The sequence below is a fragment of the Schistocerca cancellata genome, chromosome 4 (assembly GCF_023864275.1).
Source record: "Schistocerca cancellata isolate TAMUIC-IGC-003103 chromosome 4, iqSchCanc2.1, whole genome shotgun sequence".
In the NCBI taxonomy this organism is placed as follows: Eukaryota; Metazoa; Arthropoda; class Insecta; order Orthoptera; family Acrididae; genus Schistocerca; species Schistocerca cancellata.
This window is the reverse complement of record NC_064629.1, coordinates 681,348,131-681,372,780: the sequence shown is the minus strand read 5'-3', so window position 1 is coordinate 681,372,780 and position 24,650 is coordinate 681,348,131. Positions and strand designations below refer to the sequence as shown.

At 41.4% G+C, this 24,650-nt stretch overlaps 1 protein-coding gene across 2 annotated transcripts in view; it reads left to right on the top strand.

The window, feature by feature from the left end:
• Nucleotides 1–24,650, top strand: part of LOC126184565 (oxysterol-binding protein-related protein 8) — a 211,549-nt gene that overhangs the window by 37,914 nt on the left and 148,985 nt on the right. For both annotated transcript variants that reach the window (XM_049926994.1, XM_049926993.1), the window contains exon 6: nucleotides 23,226–23,447. In XM_049926994.1, the coding sequence (XP_049782951.1) occupies nucleotides 23,226–23,447 (222 nt within the window). The remainder of the gene's footprint in view (nucleotides 1–23,225; nucleotides 23,448–24,650) is intronic.

Genomic DNA, 24,650 nt, shown 5'->3' with positions numbered 1-24,650 from the left:
TTCCAATGCCCAGACATGTCTGTTATGACTTTTGAACTGTGAACATTGGCCTAAGGTAAGGGAAATCCAGCATCAAACAACTTTTGACATTTGTGTCATACAACAAAAGTGTTTTCATCTCTTTTAATAAATCTACAAATTTTTGTACCTAGTTTTTTTTACACTCTGTATATCAGTTATTATTGGAGTTAGCTTCCTGCAATTAAAGAGTATTTTTCACCAGACATCCAATGAAAAGTACTGTTAAATTGCAGTGTACTTAAGATGGAAAACCAATAATAATTGAAAAATACTGACTTTCATCAACGAACTTGCTAGATTATGCCAGAAGTGGACTTTCCATGGCTGGAGTAATTTTTCCTGCTCATATGAATCTCATTTGTGCTTGTATATGAAATGATAGGCTTTGTTGTGGTACTAATGTTTATACAAGCTGAAAGAGGCAGTTTGGTGAATGTTTTTAATACAAATTTGACTAAGTTTTTGTCCAATGAGCTTCTTTTGACATCCAACCAGCCAGATTTCTCCTGCAGATCATTGCTTGCAAGAAAATGTTCATATTACTTCAAAGCTACTGGAAGAGGTGAATGGTTATGAATTCATAATTAAGGAGGCTAGGTGATAAGCATAAGCATATACCTATGTTATCAAACTGATCTTGGCCATTTTCAACGTTCATAACAAGAAAATACTGTCTTGGCACCTGCAATCCCCAGCTGGAAACAGTGCCTCACACACAGAATGAAAACAATCATCTAAAATGATTGCTTAGAGTTCATCAGCTACCTTACCTTTCAGAGAGCAGTAGTACCTAGTCAAAGCAATGTGACTGTTCAGATTATTACAGAGCTGATCTGATTTTTATTTCCAGAGACAGTCACATTTATGTTCATATGTTACTAGTATCAACCGTATCAAATGCTTCAATGTGCACCATGTTATTGATGACCGTTTGTTGTTGTACTTCGTTACTCAGCTTTTATTGTGATTCACATTTGGAAGGAGGAAGTCTACATTGAAATATTACCCTGCCATACTATATACATAAGAAAATCCTGCTGCAGGGATCAGTGTAAAAGTAGACTCGATGGACCACATAACACGATTTTGTTGATTGGTAGACTGTGTTTTGTACTTGTTATAAAACTGAAACAGCTTCTTTGCATTCATTTGGCTTCTGAGTTCTACAGTGAATTTTTTGTATACAGTTACTGTTGCACTGTTTGTTGAAAAGTATTCTCTACGTGCGTGCTAACTTCAGTGTTACTACGGCAGTGTTTATACGCTAAACTCTCGCCAACCTAGCCCTCAATAGTCCGACCTCTCAGTAATGTGGCCCACATCTGGCCACTAGTTGCTCAAGCAAAAATGGTGCATGCAATAATGAATTCCCATGTGTAACAATGTTGTATGTTACTTACAATGATAAACAATACGATACATGTTTGCAATTGTGACTTTCTCTATGGTTCAGTATCATGACTTCTTCTAGACCTCAAAAAGAAACTGGAAATTAGAGATAAGTTGGACTGAGGTTCTTCAGAGAAAGACATTGCTCTTGAGTACAGTGTTGTATATGCAACTATTTATGACCAAAGTTTAACAGACTTAGAGATAATCAAAAGCATACAGGAAAGTTATGATGAAATAGATGAAGACGAGCTCATAGAAGGAGAGAACATGAAGATATATCACACTGCTTATGCTGAAGATGCAGACATCTTACTGAGTACATTATGCAGCCATTGTAAAATGCAGTACCGATATAATGCTTGTAAAGCTGTTGTGTGGTAAAGCATTCTTCTGTCACGTAGAATCATTGCAACAACCAAAAATTTGGGACACGTTTCATAGTGAGTGCTATTACTGTGTATATACACGCTCAAGTACTAAGTTTTCTATGAAAATATATGTATCTTTGGTTTTAATAAAGTATAATTCCTATGTATTTACACAAAATTTAAACACTCTCAATAATCCAGAAATTCCACTAATCTGGTCCCCGTATGTGCTAGGAATGGCCAGATTAACGAGAGTCTAATGTATTAGGGGCAGTAATCCTCTTTGATGCCGTTAAAGGTTAGTCACCTTTTGTAATGCCCTCTTGTCTCCATAAGAAATTTTAATTTTTCTATCTCTGGTGGGTTCACTCAGTTAAATTTTCCCATGAAGTGTACATGCTTCCTGGCATCAGATACAGTAACTCTAGATTCCAGTAGCAGATTTTCAGCTGCCATGGATGCACCAGAAAGCTAGGCTTGATAGTGTGCCTTCATTAAAAGTATGTTAGGTACAACCTTACTATAGACCAAAGCAACACTACAACAATATGTCGTACAGAACACTATTAGACTGTTACGGTATAAAGAGAAAAATGTCATCCATATAGTACAGAGAACTTAGAAAAATGCTCTAAAGTAGGAGTTGTTGTTCGTGGGTGTTCATATTATTTTGTCCAGTGCTTGTACATTATTCTGTTAGTGGGATTATACAGTTTGTGTTGGACTGGGACTGGAATGCTGCAGGAGTAGTAAGGTACAATAATTTTCCCGAAATGGCTTCAGTGTATGTATGGCATAATGCCACCTCATAGTACCACATTTTTCATGCAGAAACAAAATTTGATCTTAGTATGTTCCTCATTTCAGTTTACATAGTTTATATGCTAATAAAAAACTTTCCATTGTTTAGCAAAATATTTTTATGTGCAAAAATTTGCCATTCCTATAGACAAATGAATTTAACATTTGAAGCTTGTTCACTATGATAGTGCAGTAAGAAAGTAGTAGTGTACTGAATGTTTTTAAACAGAGCTTAGTAATTGTAGCTTTAGAGTATGAGCAGTAAGGTAAGTGATTTTCCAGGAAATATGCATAAAAATTTAGAAGATGTCTATGGAAGTCCTCTGATGGTGCAGTACCATTACTATGATGGCGAGGACAGAAAGGACATGATGATGAATGTCTTTATCACTGTTACAACAGTAGGTGATCACTAGAGAAACCTGAAAGAGGTATGCACCAGATACAAGTGGAGTTTAGTTCTGAGTGACAATTTATGTACAGTATGTTGAAAAGAGTAATTATTAACCTTGGACAGGAAAGCATGGATAAGTTTGTGAATCAACAAAAATGCATGTGATGATAGTAATGGTTATAGACAAAAACAAGTTTTGCAGAAATTTGTTTCACACATTTGAAAATAAAGGGAACAGACTGAGGTAAAATGTTTCCATTCTGGAGAGAATGGACTTTGTACTTGCACTAAGAAACATATAAAAGAGAAGTCCAATATGAGAGGAATTATTTACTTTTTTTTATCTTCCCTATTAGAAACAGAGTGAGCATAAACAAATAATTGACATGACATACTAATTGTGAGTCTAAGGCACTTAAGTGAGAGATAAAATTTAGAGTGCAACTGAGGAATGGGAGACATATACATTCAGCTGTTTAATGTCTTATTTTACACAAATGATAAATTTTGTTTTTCTGAAAACTGTCATCCCCTCCACTTCTCCACTGAAGTTTTATTCTGTGATAACCTGAAATTTGAGAGTGGGTATACTAAGATTGTAATATTAGCCAATTATGTTATCAATAAATTTTCATGTCGATGAACAAATATTATTTTTTTTTAAATAATCAGCAACCAGTCGCACAAAAGAAATTTTGTTTCCTTAACCAGTTTCAGGCACTAAAGTTCCCTTCAGAAGGCTGTACAGACAAATTACCATAAATAAGTGGAAGTTAGATAAGAATATTAAAATTTAATAATGAAAAGTTTAAAAATTTTGATACTTTAAATGTAAAAAATAGTACATCCTTACAACTACTGCATTATTTGTGAGAGTCAGAAGTAAGATGATAAATCCCATAATAGAGAAAGACCTCATAAATGCTTCCATGTGGTTCAAAGTGCCTGTACAAAAATGGTATAAGGAAGCCGAACAAAAAGTGCAAACATCGTGACAGAACTGGAGCTAATCAGTTAATGACATGCATATCTTAAAGTTTGTCTCAGGTTGGGGGTAAAAGTATGATAAACTAATAAAATAGAATCTTACACAACTGTAAGTTTTCATTAGACATAAACAAAAATGTAAGTGTGTATAAGCAGCATAATAAGTAATATTTAAAAAACCTAATAAATAAAATAAGAATACAAATGACAAGTGGTGCTATGGATGGGAAATTTGTGAACTAACCTTAAAACAGCTGTAGTTAGGTCAGTATTTTGTACAGACACTATGAACCACATGGAAGCATTTACGAGCTTTTTTTTGTGTTAGGGATTTATCATCTTAGTTCTGACCCTCGCAAATAATGCAATGGTTAAAAATGTGTACTATTTTTTATCTTTAAATTTTCAAAATTTTTAAATTTTTTGTTCTCAAATTTTAATATTCTTGTGTAACTTTACTTATTTGTGGATATTTTTCTGTACAGACTTCTAAAGAAGAGCACTAAGTGCCTGAACCAGTTAAGGAAATAAAATTTCTTTTGTGCAGCTGATTGCTGATTATTTGAGGGGAGCTGGAACGATCCATCTCCTCCGTGTTAATTTTAGCAAACAGAAGGAACATTTTTTCTAAAACCATTAAACATATTGTTCTGAAATTTGGACTACATGTTCAGTGAATATTTCGCTACAAAGTAATAATGCCATGTTAAAAAATATTTATTGGTTTTTGTTTTACAATTTTTTTAAACAGATGCTTATTTTTTTCTCTAACATTTTGCACTTTCTTCTATAACTCTTGAATTATACAATATTTTTTTACAGTTTATTATAAAAATGAAGGAAAAGTAGTAAACAATATTGTGTATAAATTTCATTGATATTCTGTTAGCAGTTTTTGAGAAAATGTTCCTCAAAGATGAAAATTTTAAAGTTACAGGAAATGGCTTCCGAAGTTTTTTAATACATTCCTGCCCCATATGATGGATTATCAGCATCCTCTTTTTTTTCCAGTGTTAGTTTCCGTTTCACTGGTCTTTTCTTCCCTTTTGCTGCATGTTGTAGGCTTTTCGCTCTTCTTCATGCACCTCTTAGTCTTTCTTCATCAATTAGGCGCATTGTGGAAATGGTGGTGTGTCGTGGTTGGAAACCTGAATGTTTCAGCACATCACATTTGATAATATTTCCTTCATTGTATATTGTCACTGCATCATACACTCCAAAATGCAATGTTTTTATCTGTACAAACACTCTTTTGGGAATCCTAATCCAAATTAAATTATTTACACTTTCATTTGGATTTTGCGTTTTCTCATGTAAACACTTTTCCAATAAACTTGGCTGTGATAAATCTCTGAATATGGGCTTAATTACATCAATACATCAATTACAGCATTTGGCAAATTGTTTTTTGGGCATATTCCTTTTCTGATTGGTACTTACACCATGAGTCATCCATCACCTGTGGGGCACAGTGCATGTTGTGGGTTCTCATTTGTTGATGCAGTATGAAACAATAATGCCCATACTGCTCTGCTCAATGCTTCTTTATTTTGCCTAATTGAAGGCCCATAATACCTCTGAAATCTATCAATTGCTTCATCTGTCAATCTTCCTCTTCCTCCTAGGGTCTTACCATCACCAAGCTTCTGGGATCCTAATGTCTGCTTTAGTTTGCGCAAGCGAGCCTCCATGCGCTTCTGCACATGTCCAATGCACTCTTGTTTTTTAATGTGAATTTCATTGCCATAAGGTTTGAGTTCCTCTACAGTTTTATATCCCTTAGAATCACCATCTCCTAGATAATTAGTGTATCATACATTATACGACTCCTGTGATATGATCTGGAAAAAATTGCTTTAACTCCCTTTACTTCCAGCGCTCCACTCGTGCCATGAAAATTTGCTTCACAACTTTTACTATGTTTGTCCTTGGTATTGCCCTTACATCTACAATGTTTTGAGATAATACATCAATTACTTTGTAGCTGTATCCACTGGTAGCTGTCAAAACTCCATTTAGAGATTTATGACCTCTACATTGCCATGATCCATCTAAAGCAACAGTTAAATCTCTACAATTCCCATTATCTGTCACAGCTTCTTCAACTGCTTTCTTCATTGTTGCTTGAGCAATATCTTCAGCAGAATATCCCAGCGATTCATTATAAAATCCAAACTTGGTTGGTGGTTTTGGGAAGTTCATAATGCGAGATAACATTGTCCCTGCACCACTGTCATTGCCAGTGCAATGCAAGCCATACACTAGCCTAACATTTATATAATACGTCTTCTTTCCACTATTACCACTACGAGGAATACTGTTAGAATTAGAAAACAAAACTTCTGCAGCACATTTGTTACACTTCAATAACATTTTACATGCCAAACCAATGTGTGAAGTTATTTTCAATTCCAGCCCTCTTTCTTTGCAAACTTCGCATAGTACATTATGTTTCAAAATATTAGAGAGCAAGGAAATGTTAATTATTTCATTCACTTGATTACTGTCACTTTCATAGTTTTCAAATTTTTCTTTGCTGTCACAAAGTTTCTTGCTGGAAGAAGTTCTATAACATTCATTTGGAGTAATCGGTGAAGCAATCTGAGCAGCATCTCCCTTCAAAACAACAAAAGATTTCTTCTTTCACTCGTTGTGCCTTTTCTTGAACACTCGATTGCTAAACCACGGCATATTGATATCCCGAAACCAAATACGTAAAACAGGTACAAGCAAAATTCGTCAAATATGCGAAATTGAACAGCTAAACAACACAAAGCAAACTCCACAAGTCAACACATATGGTATAGCGTGTATATTTGCCAGTATGAACAGTCACTTGTCACAGAGATAAAGCCATACAACGTTGGAAAACAAAACACTAATTCTGCAAAGGTACCCTGCTAGCAGCCAGCGAATGGCACCATCAGAGGTGACGCACCAAGTCGCTACAACCGTTTACACGTCATGTAAACTTTGCAGTGATAAAAAACACACTTAGAATTCACTTAAAATTCACTTAGAAGGGTGAAACTTGCTTTATTTTTTACAGAAAACTCCAAATAATGAAAAAACCAAAAAATGTTATTTTTATCATTTTCATCGTTCCGGCTCCCCTTAAATAAATACACCATCTCTGAAGATGGAGAACATAGTAAACAAATAATGTCCTACGTCTTTTTTTTATTACAATAGCAAAAATTCTGATCTGTTATGCCATCACGTTTCTTATGTTTTTGATATAAAAAATTATAACTGCTTTAAAATTATGCACAACTGCTGTGGTGACTTCCAAATGATTTTCATTGTCCAGTATTCATGTGAAAATGTATTAGTTTATGTGTGAGGTAGCTTATGACAAACAAAAGAGCCTGTACATGTATAGTAGGTGTATTGAGATACATTTATCTAGTAATTGATTTCATAATTGTGGGAAACTGGTTCATTTGCTTAAGCAGCAAAGTGATGTTGGAGAGGTTTTGTTTTTGCTCTCTTAGTTTGTGTCTTAACATTTTATCATTGTGCGCATATGATTTCAACATGCGATTAAACTTTGAATGCTCATTATAACTGGCTGGGTGCACTGGTTCTCGTGTCGGAAGGCATGGACAAGGAACATTTAGCACTACTGTACCTAAACTCAAGAGGTTTTGCTTAAGACAAACTATAGTGACCATAATCTACCAAGACCAGGAATGAGTCCAGAACTAGTAGAAACAGGCAGATCAGCTGGGGGTGTCACAGCTAGTCACCCAAGAGTAAACAGGTAGACAACAAGTCACATGAGAGTAAACAGGTGGACAAGAGTGAAAGGAAGACAAACAACAGAGATTGCGCAACAGAATAATGAGTCTATTGAGTAAACCGAGATCAAAAACCTAGGTCATAGGGAATTCGGAACCAAGACAGTGATGTGTAATGAGATCAATCAGTAGAGCAGAGAATTAATGACTGACTGCAGAGCTACAGTGCTGCTGGCTTTAAAGGGCAGCCATGGGCACTTATAGTCCAGCTAGGTGAATGTGTCTTCGCGGCAGCACTTGCAGTGGTGACATAAGTGCCCACAGATGTAGCAGTGCTTTGTAGTGGCTGTCTTAGAATTCTATACCTTTCAGGTTCCAAACTCACTATGCCAGGCTACCAGATCCCTCCCCTGAAATGTGCACATAAGGCCATAAGTGCTCCAGACAATTCTTGGGAAAGTGAACTGGTGGCATGGATGGATTCCCAGCGCTGCAGCCTGCTGGCTGGTAGAAGGAACCAGTGTGTCTGGGAATGTGCTTGGGTGTGGCGGCGTAGCCTGTGATGGTGTGAGTGACGATGGCCAAGAGGACAGAGTGCACTGAGACCTCAACTTCCATGCTCACATCTGTGGGAACTGCCATTAATGCCTTGGAGTGCAACCAGTACCTGTGCAGATGTGGGAGTGATAAGGGCAGGTGTTCCGGGAGTGATTGAGCCAATGGTGGTGCAGTTGGTAGGCGGGGATGGAGCTGGTTTGTGTGCCAGTGTTCCAAACCCCTCAGAGTGTCAATCATCGTAAGGAGCCACCAGTGGGTGGCAATCACTGTGACTGGTATCCATGAGGGTTTTGCCCCATAAAAGTATGCCCACACAACTGAGCCCAGCAGAAAGTGCCTAAGGTGCCGGGTCCAGGGTTCTGTGGGTTGTGGGCCTAGGAAATGGAGGCTTCATTCGTGGGCAGGATTGGTCCTGTATGTGCTTAGAAAGATCATGCGTACAGCTGTGGTGATGGAAGTACCCATCATTTGTAACATTTGTTGTTTAAACATTTGTGCCATATGCTCTGCTTTGCTGTTGGAGGATGAGTGAAACAGTGGACTAAACAGGTGCTTGATGCCGTTGGATATTCAGAACTGTTGGAAAGTTTATGCTGTGAAATGAGGCCCAATGTCCAACACAATAGTGTGGGGAAGCCCTTCAATGGCTAGAATATGCACGAGAACATTGAGAGTGGTGTCAGTTGTGGTGGACACCGTGCCAATCACATAGGGGTAGTTAGAATAAGAGTCGACGACGATGAACCACAGAGAGCCCAGAAAGGGGGCCAGCAAAGTTCAGATGAATGCAGCACCAGGGGTGACGGGGGGTGAGAAAGGGAGTAAAAGACTGGGGTGAAGCAGCGTGTGCAAGCAGAGCAACTGTGCCCCATGGCCTCCACATCTCTTCTGTGTAGTGCTGGCCAACAGGTGTTCACCTCATGAGGCAAGGCATTGCAAAGAAGCATTTTTCCTGGCACTCATTCTTTTGAAATACTTTAACTGTTCACGTTACTGCCCATGTGGAGCATTTAGTACAAGGGACTACCTAAATACTCGCAAAAATTAGTACTCCTTGAAAGTTAATAAAGATTTTGGTACAGTAATGATTCTGCAGTTCTTTAAAAATGGAGGCACTTGGGATATTTCATTTCTAGGAAGAGAAACCTATCCAGGCAAGTGACTGATGATAAAATAGTGTTTTTGACACAGAGTTAAGAATGGAATAGTTATTATTTAAATGTTCATCAAATTTCTCGTCCATGCAAATAAATGCTACATTAATTTTACTTTTCCTGATTGTGGCAAAAGTTGTAATTATGGTTCTTGATGTAAAATGCTCTGTAAAATATCTTCTCAGTGTTGGAATTTTATGGTTTGGAGCAAACCCATAAATGGCATGATCTTACAACCCATATAAATCCACGTGTGAGGCATAATTAACACAATCTTGCTACAATTCTTGCCTCATTAAGCACTCAGAATGTCAGCTGGTTTGATGCTGGTCACCAACCTTCTCTCTCTGCCAGGAAGACCTGTTGCACTACTTTGCACCAAACTTCCTTTCTCACTCTCACCTAACACTTTTCATTGTAGAAGGACTTCCCTCCAGGTTTTACATTTCACATTATACACATGTACACATGAAACCTCTCATACATACAACGCTTTAACACACTTACATTACAAAAGAACATAGTTAAAAAAAATAAATTCACAAATTTCTTTAAACATAATTTTACAGAAACATGAACAATTATTTCGATATGCGGTGGGTCAAAGAACATTATAACACAGCTATTACAGTATTCATAGAAAACATTGAAGTTACATAAAAGAAGTACAGTTGATAAGTGTTACATATACCTCATGCTTCAGTTATGTTTCCTGTGAAGGTTACCATCAGTGAAACATCTACAACCCATCACGCAGTGTTGGGCGCGACTATATACAAACTTTCCCAGAACAACATACTTTTACAGAGATGGGAATAAATGTAAGATTACCTCATCCAGTGTATATAAGAATACCATAAGTTACATTAAACATAAACATATCATTATGGAGAAGTGGTTTTTTTTTCCACTGAAAATTTTGGGTAACAGTGGTTAAATGAAATGGCATGTGACAAGGGCCTCCTGTCGGGTAGACCGCTCGCCTGGTGCAAGTCTTTCGATTTGATGCCACTTCGGCGACTTGCGCATCGATGGGGTTGAAATGATGATGATGATGATGATGATGATGATGATGATGATTAGGACAACACAACACCCAGTCCCTGAGCGGAGAAAATCTCCAACCCAGCCGGGAATCGAACCCGGGCCCTTAGGATTGACAGTCTGTCGCGCTGACCACTCATCAGCTACCGGGGGCGGACAGGGGTGAACACACACAAAAGAGAAAGAAGTTCATTGACATTGCTTTATAGTAAGCTACTTTTGGAATTCTTTATATTTCAAAAAACTACTAAAATATTTGACTTCCAGTTTGTGAAAGACACCTAAGTAACAAGATTAACAAGCATTTTATGATACACACAGTGTTTAGGTCATGTTTTGAAACAATGGCATTTCTTGTTCTGTCCAATGGATGTAAGGTCTTTAGTCTTTTATATTGCGAGCACCTAATGGTTTCTTTGATTTTGGTAATATTAGATAGTATGTGTTACCATGGGGAGTTCTCTCTATTTTGGATTGTTGTAAATATATTTAAATTTTAAAATAAACCTGCCTCATATCCTCTAGTTATGGTGGCACTTTTTAACTGTACGAAGTGTAACACTACACATTTTAATTTTACGTGACTACTTTATTTTTAGTGTTTTTCCGATCTGTCCACAAGTGTCAAAGAAGTCTAATTTCATTCCAAGGAATGTTGTCTCTGTGCACTTTATCTATATCCGTGGCTTTCTTTGGTTTTAGGGTCTCTGCCTTTTGCGACCTGAACCCTTTGCTGGCAGTATATAGTATCATCTGGTGGTTTTTTTCTTTCCTAGTTCTGTGTGCTGGTCTTTCTTTTGACAGTACTTTGTTTTCGGTGTACAGAATTTTGCTATGCATTCATCTAATTCAATTGTTTCATTTCTCCATTGGAATTGTCTTCCGACTCTGACCACTAAGACTCATTATTTGGTTCTAACTTGAATGCTTTTCTGAGACATGTTAGTCTTCATCTGACCGTTCATCAAAACTTTGCTCTAGTGGCATTTCGTTGGTCAAGAGTACTTCGTCCGCAATACTGTTGATTCATCTTCTTCCATTCTCCTCCTGTTTATCACTGTACTTATTTTCCTATCATTTATTTCAATTTCATTATCGGATCACTCATTTTGCGCAGTCCTGTTAACATCCATACCCATCATCCCATCAGTATTTGCTGCATGGAAATTCTGCGCGGTGCTGTTTACTTCAACATTCTTCCTTCCGTCTGATAACTTTCAACACCCTTATTTCTCCAAACACTACTACTTGAATTTTGGATTGCATAATCCATTTTGAAATCTTCCTATTTGCATTGCTTTAGCCTCCTTGCACAGATTGTTGACCTGTTCGTGCCAGTTAGTTATTCCTGACAACTAATTTTTACAAGAAAACATTATTTCATTATCATTTAAACTGTTGTCAGTATTTCTTATTTCATCTACGATTGTTTTCTCTTTAGCTATGGTGTCATTAGCTATTGTAGTGAGTTCATTACTCTCTGTTCTGAAGTCACTACTCTCTCTCTCTCTCTCTCTCTCTCTCTCTCTCTCTCTCTCTCTCTCTCTCTTTTTTTTTTTTTGCCAGTGCTACTGTGCTCACATTGGCTGCTAACCATTTGGTCCTATCTGTTGCTAGTGGGAGCTCTGCCTGCAAGGTTATATTCATTTTATTGGCTGCCTGGCATGATTCATCCCTCTGCACATCTACATCTACATCCATACTCCGCAAGCCACCTGATGGTGTGTGGCGGAGGGTAACTTGAGTACCTCTATCGGTTCTCCCATGTATTCCAGTCTCGTATTGTTCGTGGAAAGGAGGATTGTCGGTATGCCTCTGTGTGGGCTCTAATCTCTCTGATTTTATCCTCATGGGCTCTTCGCGAGATATACGTAGGAGGGAGCAATATACTGCTTGACTCTTCAGTGAAGGTATGTTCTCGAAACTTTAACAAAAGCCCGTACCGAGCTACTGAGCGTCTCTCCTGCAAAGTCTTCCACTGGAGTTTATCTATCATCTCCGTAATGCTTTTGCGATTACTATCTTCTATCAACCCTATCTGGTACGGATCCCACACTGCTGAGCAGTATTCAAGCAGTGGGCAAACATGCGTACTGTAACCTACTTCCTTTGTTTTCGGATTGCATTTCCTTAGGATTCTTCCAATGAATCTCAGTCTGGCATCTGCTTTACCGACAATCAACATTATATGATCATTCCATTTTAAATCACTCCTAATGCGTACTCCCAGATAATTTATGGTATTAACTGCTTCCAGTTGCTGACCTGCTATTTTGTAGCTAAATGATAAAGGATCTATCTTTCTGTGTATTCGCAGCACATTACACTTGTCTACATTGAGATTCAATTGCCATTCCCCGCACCATGCTTCAATTCGCTGCAGATCCTCCTGCATTTCATAACATCTGTTGTTATGCAGCTAGTCTCTTGCAAAATTTTGCAGTCTCTACCTTGTGCATGAAATTTGTAATGTTTATTCTAATGCTGTTTCCTATGTCTGGCCCATGAACATCTTTCTGTGTTAGTTTTGCCCACAACTTTAGCAGTCCTTAGTTTTCTGTGCTGGTGTTGTCATTATAATTTTGCAGTGCAAAACCTCTGCTGCAAGTGGCTAAGTTAAATCGTTTTATGCCCTTTCCCCTTTGTACCATGTTGAACCAGTATCTTTTGCTATTATTTTGACATTGTTGTGATTACCTCAATTGTTATTGTTTGGACAATGATCATGATTTCCTTTCCAGCATTCTTCATCCTCTACTCTTTCCAAAAACTTAGAAAGGTATTTCTGATTACTACCTCTGTATCTTTCAGAATCTTCTGGGAGCTTTCTCGATAGCTTCCATATAATCTGATTCGGGTTGTCTCCTTCTCAAGTTAGTTAATTTCCTGTACCAGTATTTGCAGAAATCTTTTATAGAATTCCTGCCTTTATTGTCATACATTCTAGCCATAATCAACTCACACCACACAGTCTTGGTTTCTGTTCTGACCAGTACCCCTCAGTAACTTTTTTCTTGAAATCACTAAAAGTCATTTGATCTGTGTTCATATTCAATCTCATCTCTTGGCATCCCCTGGTAATGCACTAATTACCACATTAATCTTTCCCTCATCTGTTAATTCTTCAGGAAAAATCCTGTAGCAGTTTTTCAGGAAGTCTATAGAGTGCCAACCATTATGTCTTGTGACTCAATCAAATTGTTCTTTGGCCTCTTAACGGTTTGTTGTGAGCTACTCCATCAGTTACAGAAATGGAGGTGGTCCCTAATTTTCTTCTCAAGGTCACAAATTTTGCTTTGAATGTGAGAAGTGTTTGGCTTACACTTCTGTTCCCAATTTAATTGCTTCCATATTTCTTGTTCTGTCAAATGTGAGCGTTCTGCTTTACAATCATCAATTTCAGTTTTCAACCTGAAAACTTTTTTGTCTGCTTCTACCTTTAGTATAGATTCCACACTTTCTTGGATCTTTTCGATTTCCAAATTGAACCTTGCTTTAATATCATTAATTTGGCTTTGCGTTGTGGCTTGGCATTTGTGGAGGTGGAACTTGAGCCCTTCATTACTCAAAGTAGAGAGGGTGCAGAGGTTGTGCAGGTGGTCATGATGCATAGTGCTTACGTCAGTTAAGACATCTAGGTAATTAGTACAAGCAGCGATGGACATCATTATCCCTTCCAGGTATCTCTGGAAGATTGCCGAAGCAGAAGAGATCACAATGGGCAGGCACTTGTATTCGTATAAGCCAAAGGGAGTGTTGATGACCATAATGCATTGTGATTTCTCATGCAGTGGGATCTGCAAATATGCATTGGAAACTTATATCTTAGAAAAATATTTGCCCCTGACTGAGTTTGTGAGGAGGTCCTCTGGATGTGGTATGGGGTACGTTTCCACTTGTGGCTGGGTGTTGACTGTCAATTTGAAATCTCTGTAAAGCCAGCGAGAGCCATTGGGCTTCTTGACCATGACCAGGGGTGTGACCCAAGCTTTATTTTAGCAAGTTCAATCACCCTAGGTTCATGGAAGAGATGGAGTTCTTCCTTCATGACTATCCATAATGAGACAAGAATAGGACATGCCTAACAGAAACAGAGCACTGCATCTTGACATGAGGAGATATGCGCTTGGAAACCTGTGGCCCACCCCAGGCCAGGTTTAAACAGAGGCCCAAAGGCAGCACAGAGGTCGTTGAGTTCCTGGAAAGGAACTGTCAGATTTGACATGAACCTCATCACCAAGTGAAAATCCAAACAGCGAGAAGGCACCCAGACCAGAAATGTAGCCAGCTGAGTGTCTATTGACCACAAACAGTGTTATCAGCCATGTGACCTTTTTGTAGGCAGTAGTGATTAAGAATGGAGCAGGAAGAGGTGTCGAATTGTCACCATATGCGACCAATGTACGAGAAGGTGGCGCCAAGTCAGCAGAGCCCAGGTGAGCTTACATTTGGAGAGTTATCAAGGAAATGGTGGCTCTTGTGCCCACCAGATAATAGACCTCTTGGTTCACAATCATTAGTGTTGTGATTTGGCAAGACAGCCAAGCCACTATGAGGAAGCCGAAAGGCACGCGTTTTAGCCCACGCAGGCTGGCGTGAGGTCTGGAACAGTTAAAGGGATTGAGACTGGCAAATAAAGTACGTAGCTGATGGAATACTTAACTTTAATCCATAATTGGTGAACATCGGTCTGACGGTACATGCATCACAAGATAAATAGCAAATGATAATGGCGCCTTGCTAGGTCGTAGCAAATGACGTAGCTGAAGGGTATGCTAACTATCATCTCGGCAAATGAGAGCGTATTTTGTCAGTGAACCATTGCTAGCAAAGTCGGCTGTACAACTGGGGCGAGTGCTAGGAAGTCTCTCTAGACCTGCCGTGTGGCGGCGCTCGGTCTGCAATCACTGATAGTGGCAACACTCGGGTCCGACGTATACTAGCGGACCGCAGCCAATTTAAAGGCTACCACCTAGCAAGTGTGGTGTCTGGCGGTGACACCACATTCCTCCCCCGCAAATCGGCGAACGGTTGTGTTATAAGGCTTCCGCCCGCCATGGAAAGGACCCCATGTTGGCGTATGCGACGAGGTGGGAAGCCTAACAACAGGCGAGGCTGTGCCACTCGCACCCTGCCATTCGGCCCGAGGGGAGCTAGGAAACGCCTGAAAACCTGCTTCAGGGTGCACGCCAACATGCGGGGTATGCGCCCATAGAGGGACAGGAGTGGCCGAAGGGTCGACCTCCATCGAGCCGGAGCACCCGTCGGGCGAAGACGACAGATGGTCCGGAGCGGGCAAGAGTTCCATGGTGGAGGACAACTGGTCACGGGAAGTGAACGGCGGTGCGTGACCCAGGGAGGCGCCCGGCGGTTGCAGCGACGCGTCCACCGCGGGCATGGCCGGCGGGTGAACAGGCGGCGGCGGCGCGTTGCCATGGGGCAAAATGGAAGGCAGCGTCGGTGACACCTGGGGCTGAGGCGAGCCAGTAGATGGGTCCCCAGGGCACTGACCGGATGGCACCGTCGCTGAAAGCAGACGGGGAGCGGCAGATCCCGTGCGACGACAGAGGCACAGCTGAGATGCCGACGCACCTCACCAGAGGCCCCCAAAACCAGATACATAGTGCGGCCGAGGCAGCGAAGAATGCGCCCTGAGAGCCAACGCCGTGAACCATGATAGTTGCGATAATAGACAACGTCGCCTGGAGCAAAAGCAAAAGCAGGTGGCCGCCGCTGCACAGGAACCTGATGCGGCGGATGTAGCAAAGACATCAAGGTTCGATAAGGGCGACCGTGAAGCAATTCAGCCGGCAAGCGACCATCCCAAGGCTGAGAGCGATACGAGGACAAAAAGAGCAATAACGCGTCCTCCCGAGAATGCGACTCTTTCAGCTTCAACATCTGTGACTTGAAAGTCCTCACCAATCGTTCAGCGGCACCGTTTGACTGTGGCGATAACGGCGCGGACATCAGATGTTGAATACCATTGGCCTTGCAGAATGACCGAAATGCTGCGGACATGAATTGCGGGCCATTGTTGGAAACAATAGTCTGTGGAAGACCTTCAATGCAAAAGATAGCGGACAACGCTTGGATGGTGGCAGATGACGTCGTGGAAGACATCCGGACAACAAAAGGAAAATTACTGAATGAATCTACCGCAACCAACCATCGAGCATTCCAGAATAGACCAGCAAAATCAATGTGTAAGCGTTGCCAAGGGGAAGTTGTTTTTGGCCATGCAAAAAATTTCCGCGGTGGTGCGGATTGGTGTTCGGCACACGCCATGCGAGAAGAGCACATATTCGTAATCGCAGCATCGATTCCGAACCAAGTACAGTGCTGACGAGCAAGTTGGCTCATTCTCACTATACCCCAATGTCCTTGGTGGAGAAGCTTTAAGACAGAGGACTGTAATGAATGTGGGACCACGACCCTGGACTGATCATTATCAGAACGCAACAGCAAAACACCACATCGTACAAAAAGTCTCTCCTTGTGAGCAAAAAATCGGCGAACCAACGGATCCTCGATCCGTGACTCTGACAAGGGCCATTGCGTAGCAACAAAACGCAAAACGGTAGCAAGGACAGGGTCAGCAGCTGTGGCTGTAGCTACACGACGAAAATCAATCGGAAATGATTCGACCACGTCATCAGTTTCCGAATCAATGAACATGCAAGCAAGTTCGGAGGAATCGAATGCTCTATCCTCAGCAACAGGCAAACGGGACAACGCATCGGCATTTCCGTGCTTAGCAGTGGACCGATACAAGATATCGTAGCGGTACTGCGGGAGGAAAATAGACCAGCGAATGAATTTGTGCGCTGTACGTGGAGGTACAGGCTTGGTCGGATGAAAAAGCGATGTCAAAGGTTTGTGGTCTGTGATGATGGTAAAGTGACGACCATACAAGAAATCATGAAACTTGGTAACACCAAATACGAGAGCCAGTGCTTCTTTCTCGATCTGTGAATAATTTCTTTGCGCAGACGAGAGCAATTTGGACGCAAAGGCAATAGGGCGATTGTGCGAACCATCTTTGTGCGCAAGCACAGCACCGATCCCGAAATCTGATGCATCCACCATCAACAAAAGGGGCTTCTGGGGATCGAATGGCGTAAGGCAAGTATTGGAAAGCAACGCCAATTTCAACTGGCAAAAGGCGCGTTCGCATTCCGTCATCCAGACGAATGGAACACCTTTACGGCGTAAGCGATGAAGCGGAGCTGAAATGGAAGAGGCGTGGCGCACATAGTGATGATAGTAATTTATTTTTCCCAGCCCACTCTGTAGCTGCTTCAAATTCTGTGGCGAAGGCAAGTCTTGCATGGCACGGATGTACTCTGGACTGGGATGTATGCCTTGGGCATTGAGTGCATGTCCCAGATAGGGTAAGTCACGAGCAAAAAACACACATTTGTCCTTCCGCAAGCGAAGACCATTTTGTCGCAAGACCTGAAATAATGTTCTGAGAGTGGCTAAATGTTCTTCTTCCGTCTTTTCGGAGATCACAATATTGTCCAGATAGTTTGCTGCAGTAGGGACCGACGCACAAACAGTTTGTAGATATTTCTGAATCAATGCAGGGGCGGATGCACACCCGAATGGCAGTTGTTTGAATCGGTACAAACCAAGATGCGTGTTAACCACCAAAACGCGCTGGGATTCTTCGTCCACCGGTATTTGCAAGTACGCATCTGCTAGGTCCAACTTCGAAAAATATTTACCTGGGCACAGTTTGTCAAAAAGATCTTCCGGGCGGGGTAAAGGAAAAGTTGCAGTCACTAGTTGTGGATTCACTGTTGCCTTGAAGTCCACACAAAGTCTCAATTTTCCGGAAGATTTGTGCAAAATTACTAAGGGTGATGCCCAGAGGGAAGCCTGCACACGTTCAATTACACCTTGTGATTCCAAATCGTGTAACGCTTTTGCGACCTCATCACGCAATGCGTGGGGAACATTGCGCGCTCTGAAAAATTTCGGTTGCGCGTTGACTTTCAGTTCCAAATGTGCTTTATAGTTCTTAGTGCAACCGAGGCCCGGTGCAAAAATGTCTGCAAATTCTTCACATAGACGAGAAACACTGTCTGAAGGCACAGTCTGGTTCACTAATAGGACCTGATTTACTATAGACAAGTTAAACAACTGAAATAAATCGAAACCAAACAAGTTCACTGCAGCAGAAGAACGAAGGACGTAAAATGACACAAGTTTCGATTGTCCCTTGTATGTTGCAAGAAGGCTGCACTGTCCTAACACAGGGATCGCCTGTCCGGAATAACTAGTTAGCTTAACATTTGCGGCATGCAACGGAGGTGTGCCCAGCTCTTGGTACGTGTCCTGATTGATCAGTGAAACTGCAGCTCCGGTATCAAGCTGGAATGGTATCACTTTGCCGTTAATGTCCAAATCTACAAAAAGTTTATTGTCCCACTGACGACAAGAGCGACTGTCTTGTGCAACGTGAACTGACACTGGTACAGAATCACTTGCGACATGACGAGATTTCCGGCGATGTCGACGCACACTATTTGTGGGACCAACACAGGCACTGTTAGAGAAATTGGCACTGGGCGGAGTGGAATGTACTACATGAATTTCCATAGGCGAAGTGTCGCGAGCCTGAGTATCCTTGGTTCAATTCCGATTCCGGCGCAAAGCAAAGGGCCTGGAATGGTTGTGAGTGTCCGATCGGAGCTTTTTCTGGCAAACACTTTGAACATGTCCTGTTTATTACAGAAAAAGCAAATAGCTTGGCGTGACGGGCAGTTCTCACGTGAATGTCTAGTAGCACACCACGGGCATGATTTTACTGCATTTGCATGCCGGCACGGGACACGTGGCTGAAAGCCAGGCGGCTTTGGCGCGGCCGGGCACGAGGACTGTTTACTGTTCCGTGCAGTTCGCCCGACGGGCCGGTTAACGTGACACACAGGTGGCAAAGTTTCAAATGATTCCTGAGCAAAGTAAAGTGTGTCCTGCCAATCCAGTATGTCAATCACTTGTTGAAGGGAGGGATTGACTAGTTTCAAAATCTGTTCCCGTATACGAACATCAGAAACGTTCTGTGCAATTGCATCACGCACCATAGTATCTGAATAAGGGAGTCCACATTCACACTCAAAAGCACAATCCCTAGTAAGGCCTTGCAAGGTTGCAACCCACTCCCTATTAGTCTGACCCGCCGTACGTTTTGTACGAAAGAACGTATACCGTTTGGCAACTACATTGACTGATTCTTTGAAATATGCATCTAATGCAGACAAAATTGCTTCGTAGGACAGAGTTTCTACGTCGTGTCGGGGAAACAATTTGACTATCACACGGTACGTGGACACGCCGACGCACGATAATAAGAAAGGCTGCCGCTCGTTACCTTGAATTCTGTAGGCGGCGAGATGGAATCCAAATTGGCATGACCACTCCGTCCAGCTTTCCAGCGCCGCATCAAAAGGACAAAAAGGTGGTGCAACTGCGTGTTGTGTCTGCGTGAGCGGTGGAGCGGCGGCTGCCGCATCGTTTTGCAGTGCACGTTGACCCTGGACGAGCTGTCCAAGGGCATCCAATAAGGCCTGCGTCTGCTGATTCTGCAAGCGATAAAATTCGGACAGTACATCTGGAGATTGTGTCGAAGCCATGACACAAGTAAATCGGGAAAATCAATACGAACGCAAAATTCTCATCGCCAAACTGTTGTGACTTGGCAAGACAGCCAAGCCACTATGAGGAAGCCGAAAGGCACGCGTTTTAGCCCACGCAGGCTGGCGTGAGGTCTGGAACAGTTAAAGGGATTGAGACTGGCAAATAAAGTACGTAGCTGATGGAATACTTAACTTTAATCCATAATTGGTGAACATCGGTCTGACGGTACATGCATCACAAGATAAATAGCAAATGATAATGGCGCCTTGCTAGGTCATAGCAAATGACGTAGCTGAAGGCTATGCTAACTATCGTCTGGGCAAATGAGAGCGTAATTTGTCAGTGAACCATCGCTAGCAAAGTCGGCTGTACAACAGGGGCGAGTGCTAGGAAGTCTCTCTAGACCTGCCGTGTGGCGGCGCTCGGTCTGCAATCACTGATAGCGGCGACACGCGGGTCCGACGTATACTAGCTGACCGCGGCCGATTTAAAGGCTACCACCTAGCAAGTGTGGTCTCTGGCGGTGACACCACAATTAGATTGATAAACAACTTAGTAGCTTAAGGATCACCATGGGGAACAGTTACCAGATGTTCATATACCATCCATTGAAGCATGTGGAGAGTGGTATCCAACTGTTCCAACAGTTTATGGCAGTTGGTTCAGAGATGTCCATCTTTCCAACAACAGGCACAATGTGCCCAGCGATCCAGACAATCCACATGTGTGTGTCCTGCAAAACAGTCAAGACACAATGGGTGACCCTGCTGCTTATACCATTGGGTTGTGGCTGTCTGCTATGAGGCCATTGAAATGTCTAAAATCGAGGAGTCGTGATGCCCCAATTGAGGAAAAGACATATGAGAAATCTGCCCCTGAGGCAGCAGCTGGACCACAGCTACCAGATAATGGACTGTGAGTCTTTCATTTGTATCCTGTGTGATCTCAAAAGAGTGCGCAATTGTCTAGATATTGTGAAATAATGGGTTGTCCAGTTTGAAGGCTGCAATGCAGCCTTCTGGATTGGTAGTTAATTGGATCACTATGTTGTGAATCAAAGAATCTGCATATGAGGATTTGCAAGATGGATTTACACAAATGATACTGGAATGTCATCTCAACCCTTGCAAATCAATCACTCCCAAGCAGTACGACTGAAAAGGTTGCTTGTAGTATTGATGGAACTCGAGGCACAATGCAATCACATTGAACTGTTGTGAATAATAATTCAACAGCAGGAGCATGTCTCCTCAAATGTGGGCATGACTGCTTCTTCAGTGAGAAAAACTTCTCCAGGGAAGCCCAAGAAAGGAAGAGGGACCATTGGAAAGCATCACTTGAAACCTCAGATGTGGCAAAGTACTGTTTCAACTGCTGCAAATAAGTGTCCCAGACCTCTTTGGCATTATTAAATGACGGAAATGAGATTGGACAGAAAGCCACATGGGAAGTGACCACAGCCTGGATTGGGTGGGTACACTGAATCTGTAGTTGATCTTTTAAAGCTGAATTTCCTGATGGAGCAACTCTGTCTGTTGCTGTTGGAACTGCTGCTGCAGGAGTAGCTTTTGCTGTTCCACAAGTTGCACAAGCTTTGCATCTACAGGGTGCCGCTAACATTTTACCTCATCACCAGTTCTACTGACTGACTGGAATTTAATAAGACTGGGAATAACTCAAGAACCAGAAAGGGAGACCAACCAGCCAAGGGCATCACAATGAGTTGCGTGAGAGGAAACACGTGGACAACGAGACACATGAAAGTAAACAGCTGGACAACAAGGGGAGGAAGACAAACAGTGGAGATAGCACAGTAGAATAATGATTCCAGTAAGTAAATCAAGATCAACAACCTAAGATATAGCAATAGCACAAAGTAATTATGACTGGCTGGAGAGCTGCTGTGCTGCTGGCTTTATAGGCCAGCAAGGTGGGCGTGTCCTAATGGTGGTGCTTGCAGTGATGATACCAGTGCCTGCAGATGTAGCAGTGCTGCCTAGTGGCTGTCCTTGAGCCCCATATCTTCTGGAGAACCTCCCGAATTGCTGGGCCAGGATACTGGACGATTTTTATTTCATTTGTTTTTGTTATTTTTTTGGATATATTCTAAAATACTAAATCATTCCTGATAGATACCTGGTTGCTGGTCAAATAACTTCCACATTGCTATCTGTCTACAGAAGCTGAGGTGGTAAAATTGATAATGGCTTGTATTAGTTTTAACAGTTGAAGAGCCTACTTTTTTAAATGTATAATTAACATGAAGATGCACACTACTGATATTAACTATTAGACTCAGTCGTTATAATGCTTCCCCCTCCCCCTCGTTTTTCTGGTTGGTTGGTTGGTTGATTTGATTTGAGGGAGGAGCCAAACACAGAGTTAATTGGTCCCATCGGTTTATGGAAGGATGGAGAAGAAACTCAGCTGTTCCCTTTCAAAGGAACCATCCTGGCAGTTGCCTCGAGCAATTTATGGAAATAACAGAAAACGTAAATCAGGATGGCTGGACACGGGTTTGAACTGCCATTGTCCCAAATGCAAGTCCAGTGTGCTCACCACTGCACCACCTCACTCGGTCCCTTTTTCTGATGAAACACTGTTGGTAATTGCAAACATTATAAAATGTTTTTATTGTAGAAGTAAAGGCATTAGCTGAAATTAACTGAAGCTCATAAATGTTGCTAGTTTGCTTTATCCATTTTAAATGCATTTGAAATTCAGCATGTATGACTGTAATACACTAATTAAAATGTGTGTTCGCTGTTGCCTCCCTCCTTATAGATGATGTAGCTCACAGCTTTATGCATATTACCAAGTGTTCTTTGAGACATTGTTGTACAAGCATTGTGAAGTTTTGTTTATATTTTGCATGATATATATGACCATTATTGACATTGTTGTTGTTCCATAGATAAGGAAACAGGTAAGCTTCTCTTAGCATGCTGTTCTCGGCCTTTGCTGTAATTGTAGGCGTATGAAAGTGGAACTCAACCTAGACATTTTAATTACTTTATATTATAAAATTACTCCACAACAGGTATCAGTTTTCAGTAATAAATTGGAGATCACCCATGACGTGGATAACTATAATACCTCATTTTCTTTTTTCTATTTCCAGTTACAACCTCTAACAAGAAAAGAGTCGTACAAAGCCCAGCGCAAAAACTACTGCCGAGAGAAAAAAAGAGTGGCTAAAGAACTACTGAGCTCTCTCAAAGATCCATCTGTAATTGTATTAGCTGACTGGTTAAAAGTTCGTGGCACGCTTAAGAGTTGGACTAAGTTGTGGTGTGTGCTAAAACCAGGACTTTTACTATTGTACAAGAGCTTAAAATTGAAGGTAAATTACTTAAAATGTAGTTTCTTACACAAAACTTTGATCTCTTTAGTCTGGCTTCTTTGCTTCTTGGACTCCAGTTAACTTACGTATAAAGAACTTGATGCCAAGTGCATTTTTGATGTAGGCTTCAAAAGAGTTTGTTGTGAATACTGTGGTATGAATAAAATCTCCTTGAAATTCCAGCCACATAAAGTGGTTATACATCCATGAACTTACAGTTGAGTGCTGCTTGGACATTTGCAAGTGGTAACTACATGGTACAGCTTTATACACTGGGGAAGTTTTGCATTAAGAAGGCCAATCTGTTAATATATGAGAAAAAGTACCACAGCAGCTGTATGTTGAGAATGACTTTATTGTCTCACGTGACTAGTTTTGGCAGCACATTACCGTCTCCTCAGGCCCCAGCACTGCCAAAAGAGTATTAGATTTCCTTGGCACATTTATTGTAGATGTCTCATTACTGGTACTCATGGGCTAGCTTTCCTCAGTAGTCTCTACTCGACACCATGTTGTGATACTTTTTCTCATATATATACAGGGTGTTTCAAAAATGACCGGTATATTTGAAACGGCAATAAAAACTAAACGAGCAGCGATAGAAATACACCGTTTGTTGCAATATGCTTGGGACAACAGTACATTTTCAGGCAGACAAAGTTTCGAAATTACAGTAGTTACAATTTTCAACAACAGATGGCGCTGCGGTCTGGGAAACTCTATAGTACGATATTTTCCACATATCCACCATGCATAGCAATAATATGGCGTAGTCTCTGAATGAAATTACCCGAAACCTTTGACAACGTGTCTGGCGGAATGGCTTCACATTCAGATGAGATGTACTGCTTCAGCTGTTCAATTGTTTTTGGATTCTGGCGGTACACCTGGTCTTTCAAGTGTCCCCACAGAAAGAAGTCACAGGAGTTCATGTCTGGCGAATAGGGAGGCCAATCCACGCCGCCTCCTGTATGTTTCGGATAGCCCAAAGCAATCACACGATCATCGAAATATTCATTCAGGAAATTAAAGACATCGGCCGTGCGATGTGGCCGGGCACCATCTTGCATAAACCACGAGGTGTTCGCAGTGTCGTCTAAGGCAGTTTGTACCGCCACAAATTCACGAAGAATGTCCAGATAGCGTGATGCAGTAATCGTTTCGGATCTGAAAAATGGGCCAGTGATTCCTTTGGAAGAAATG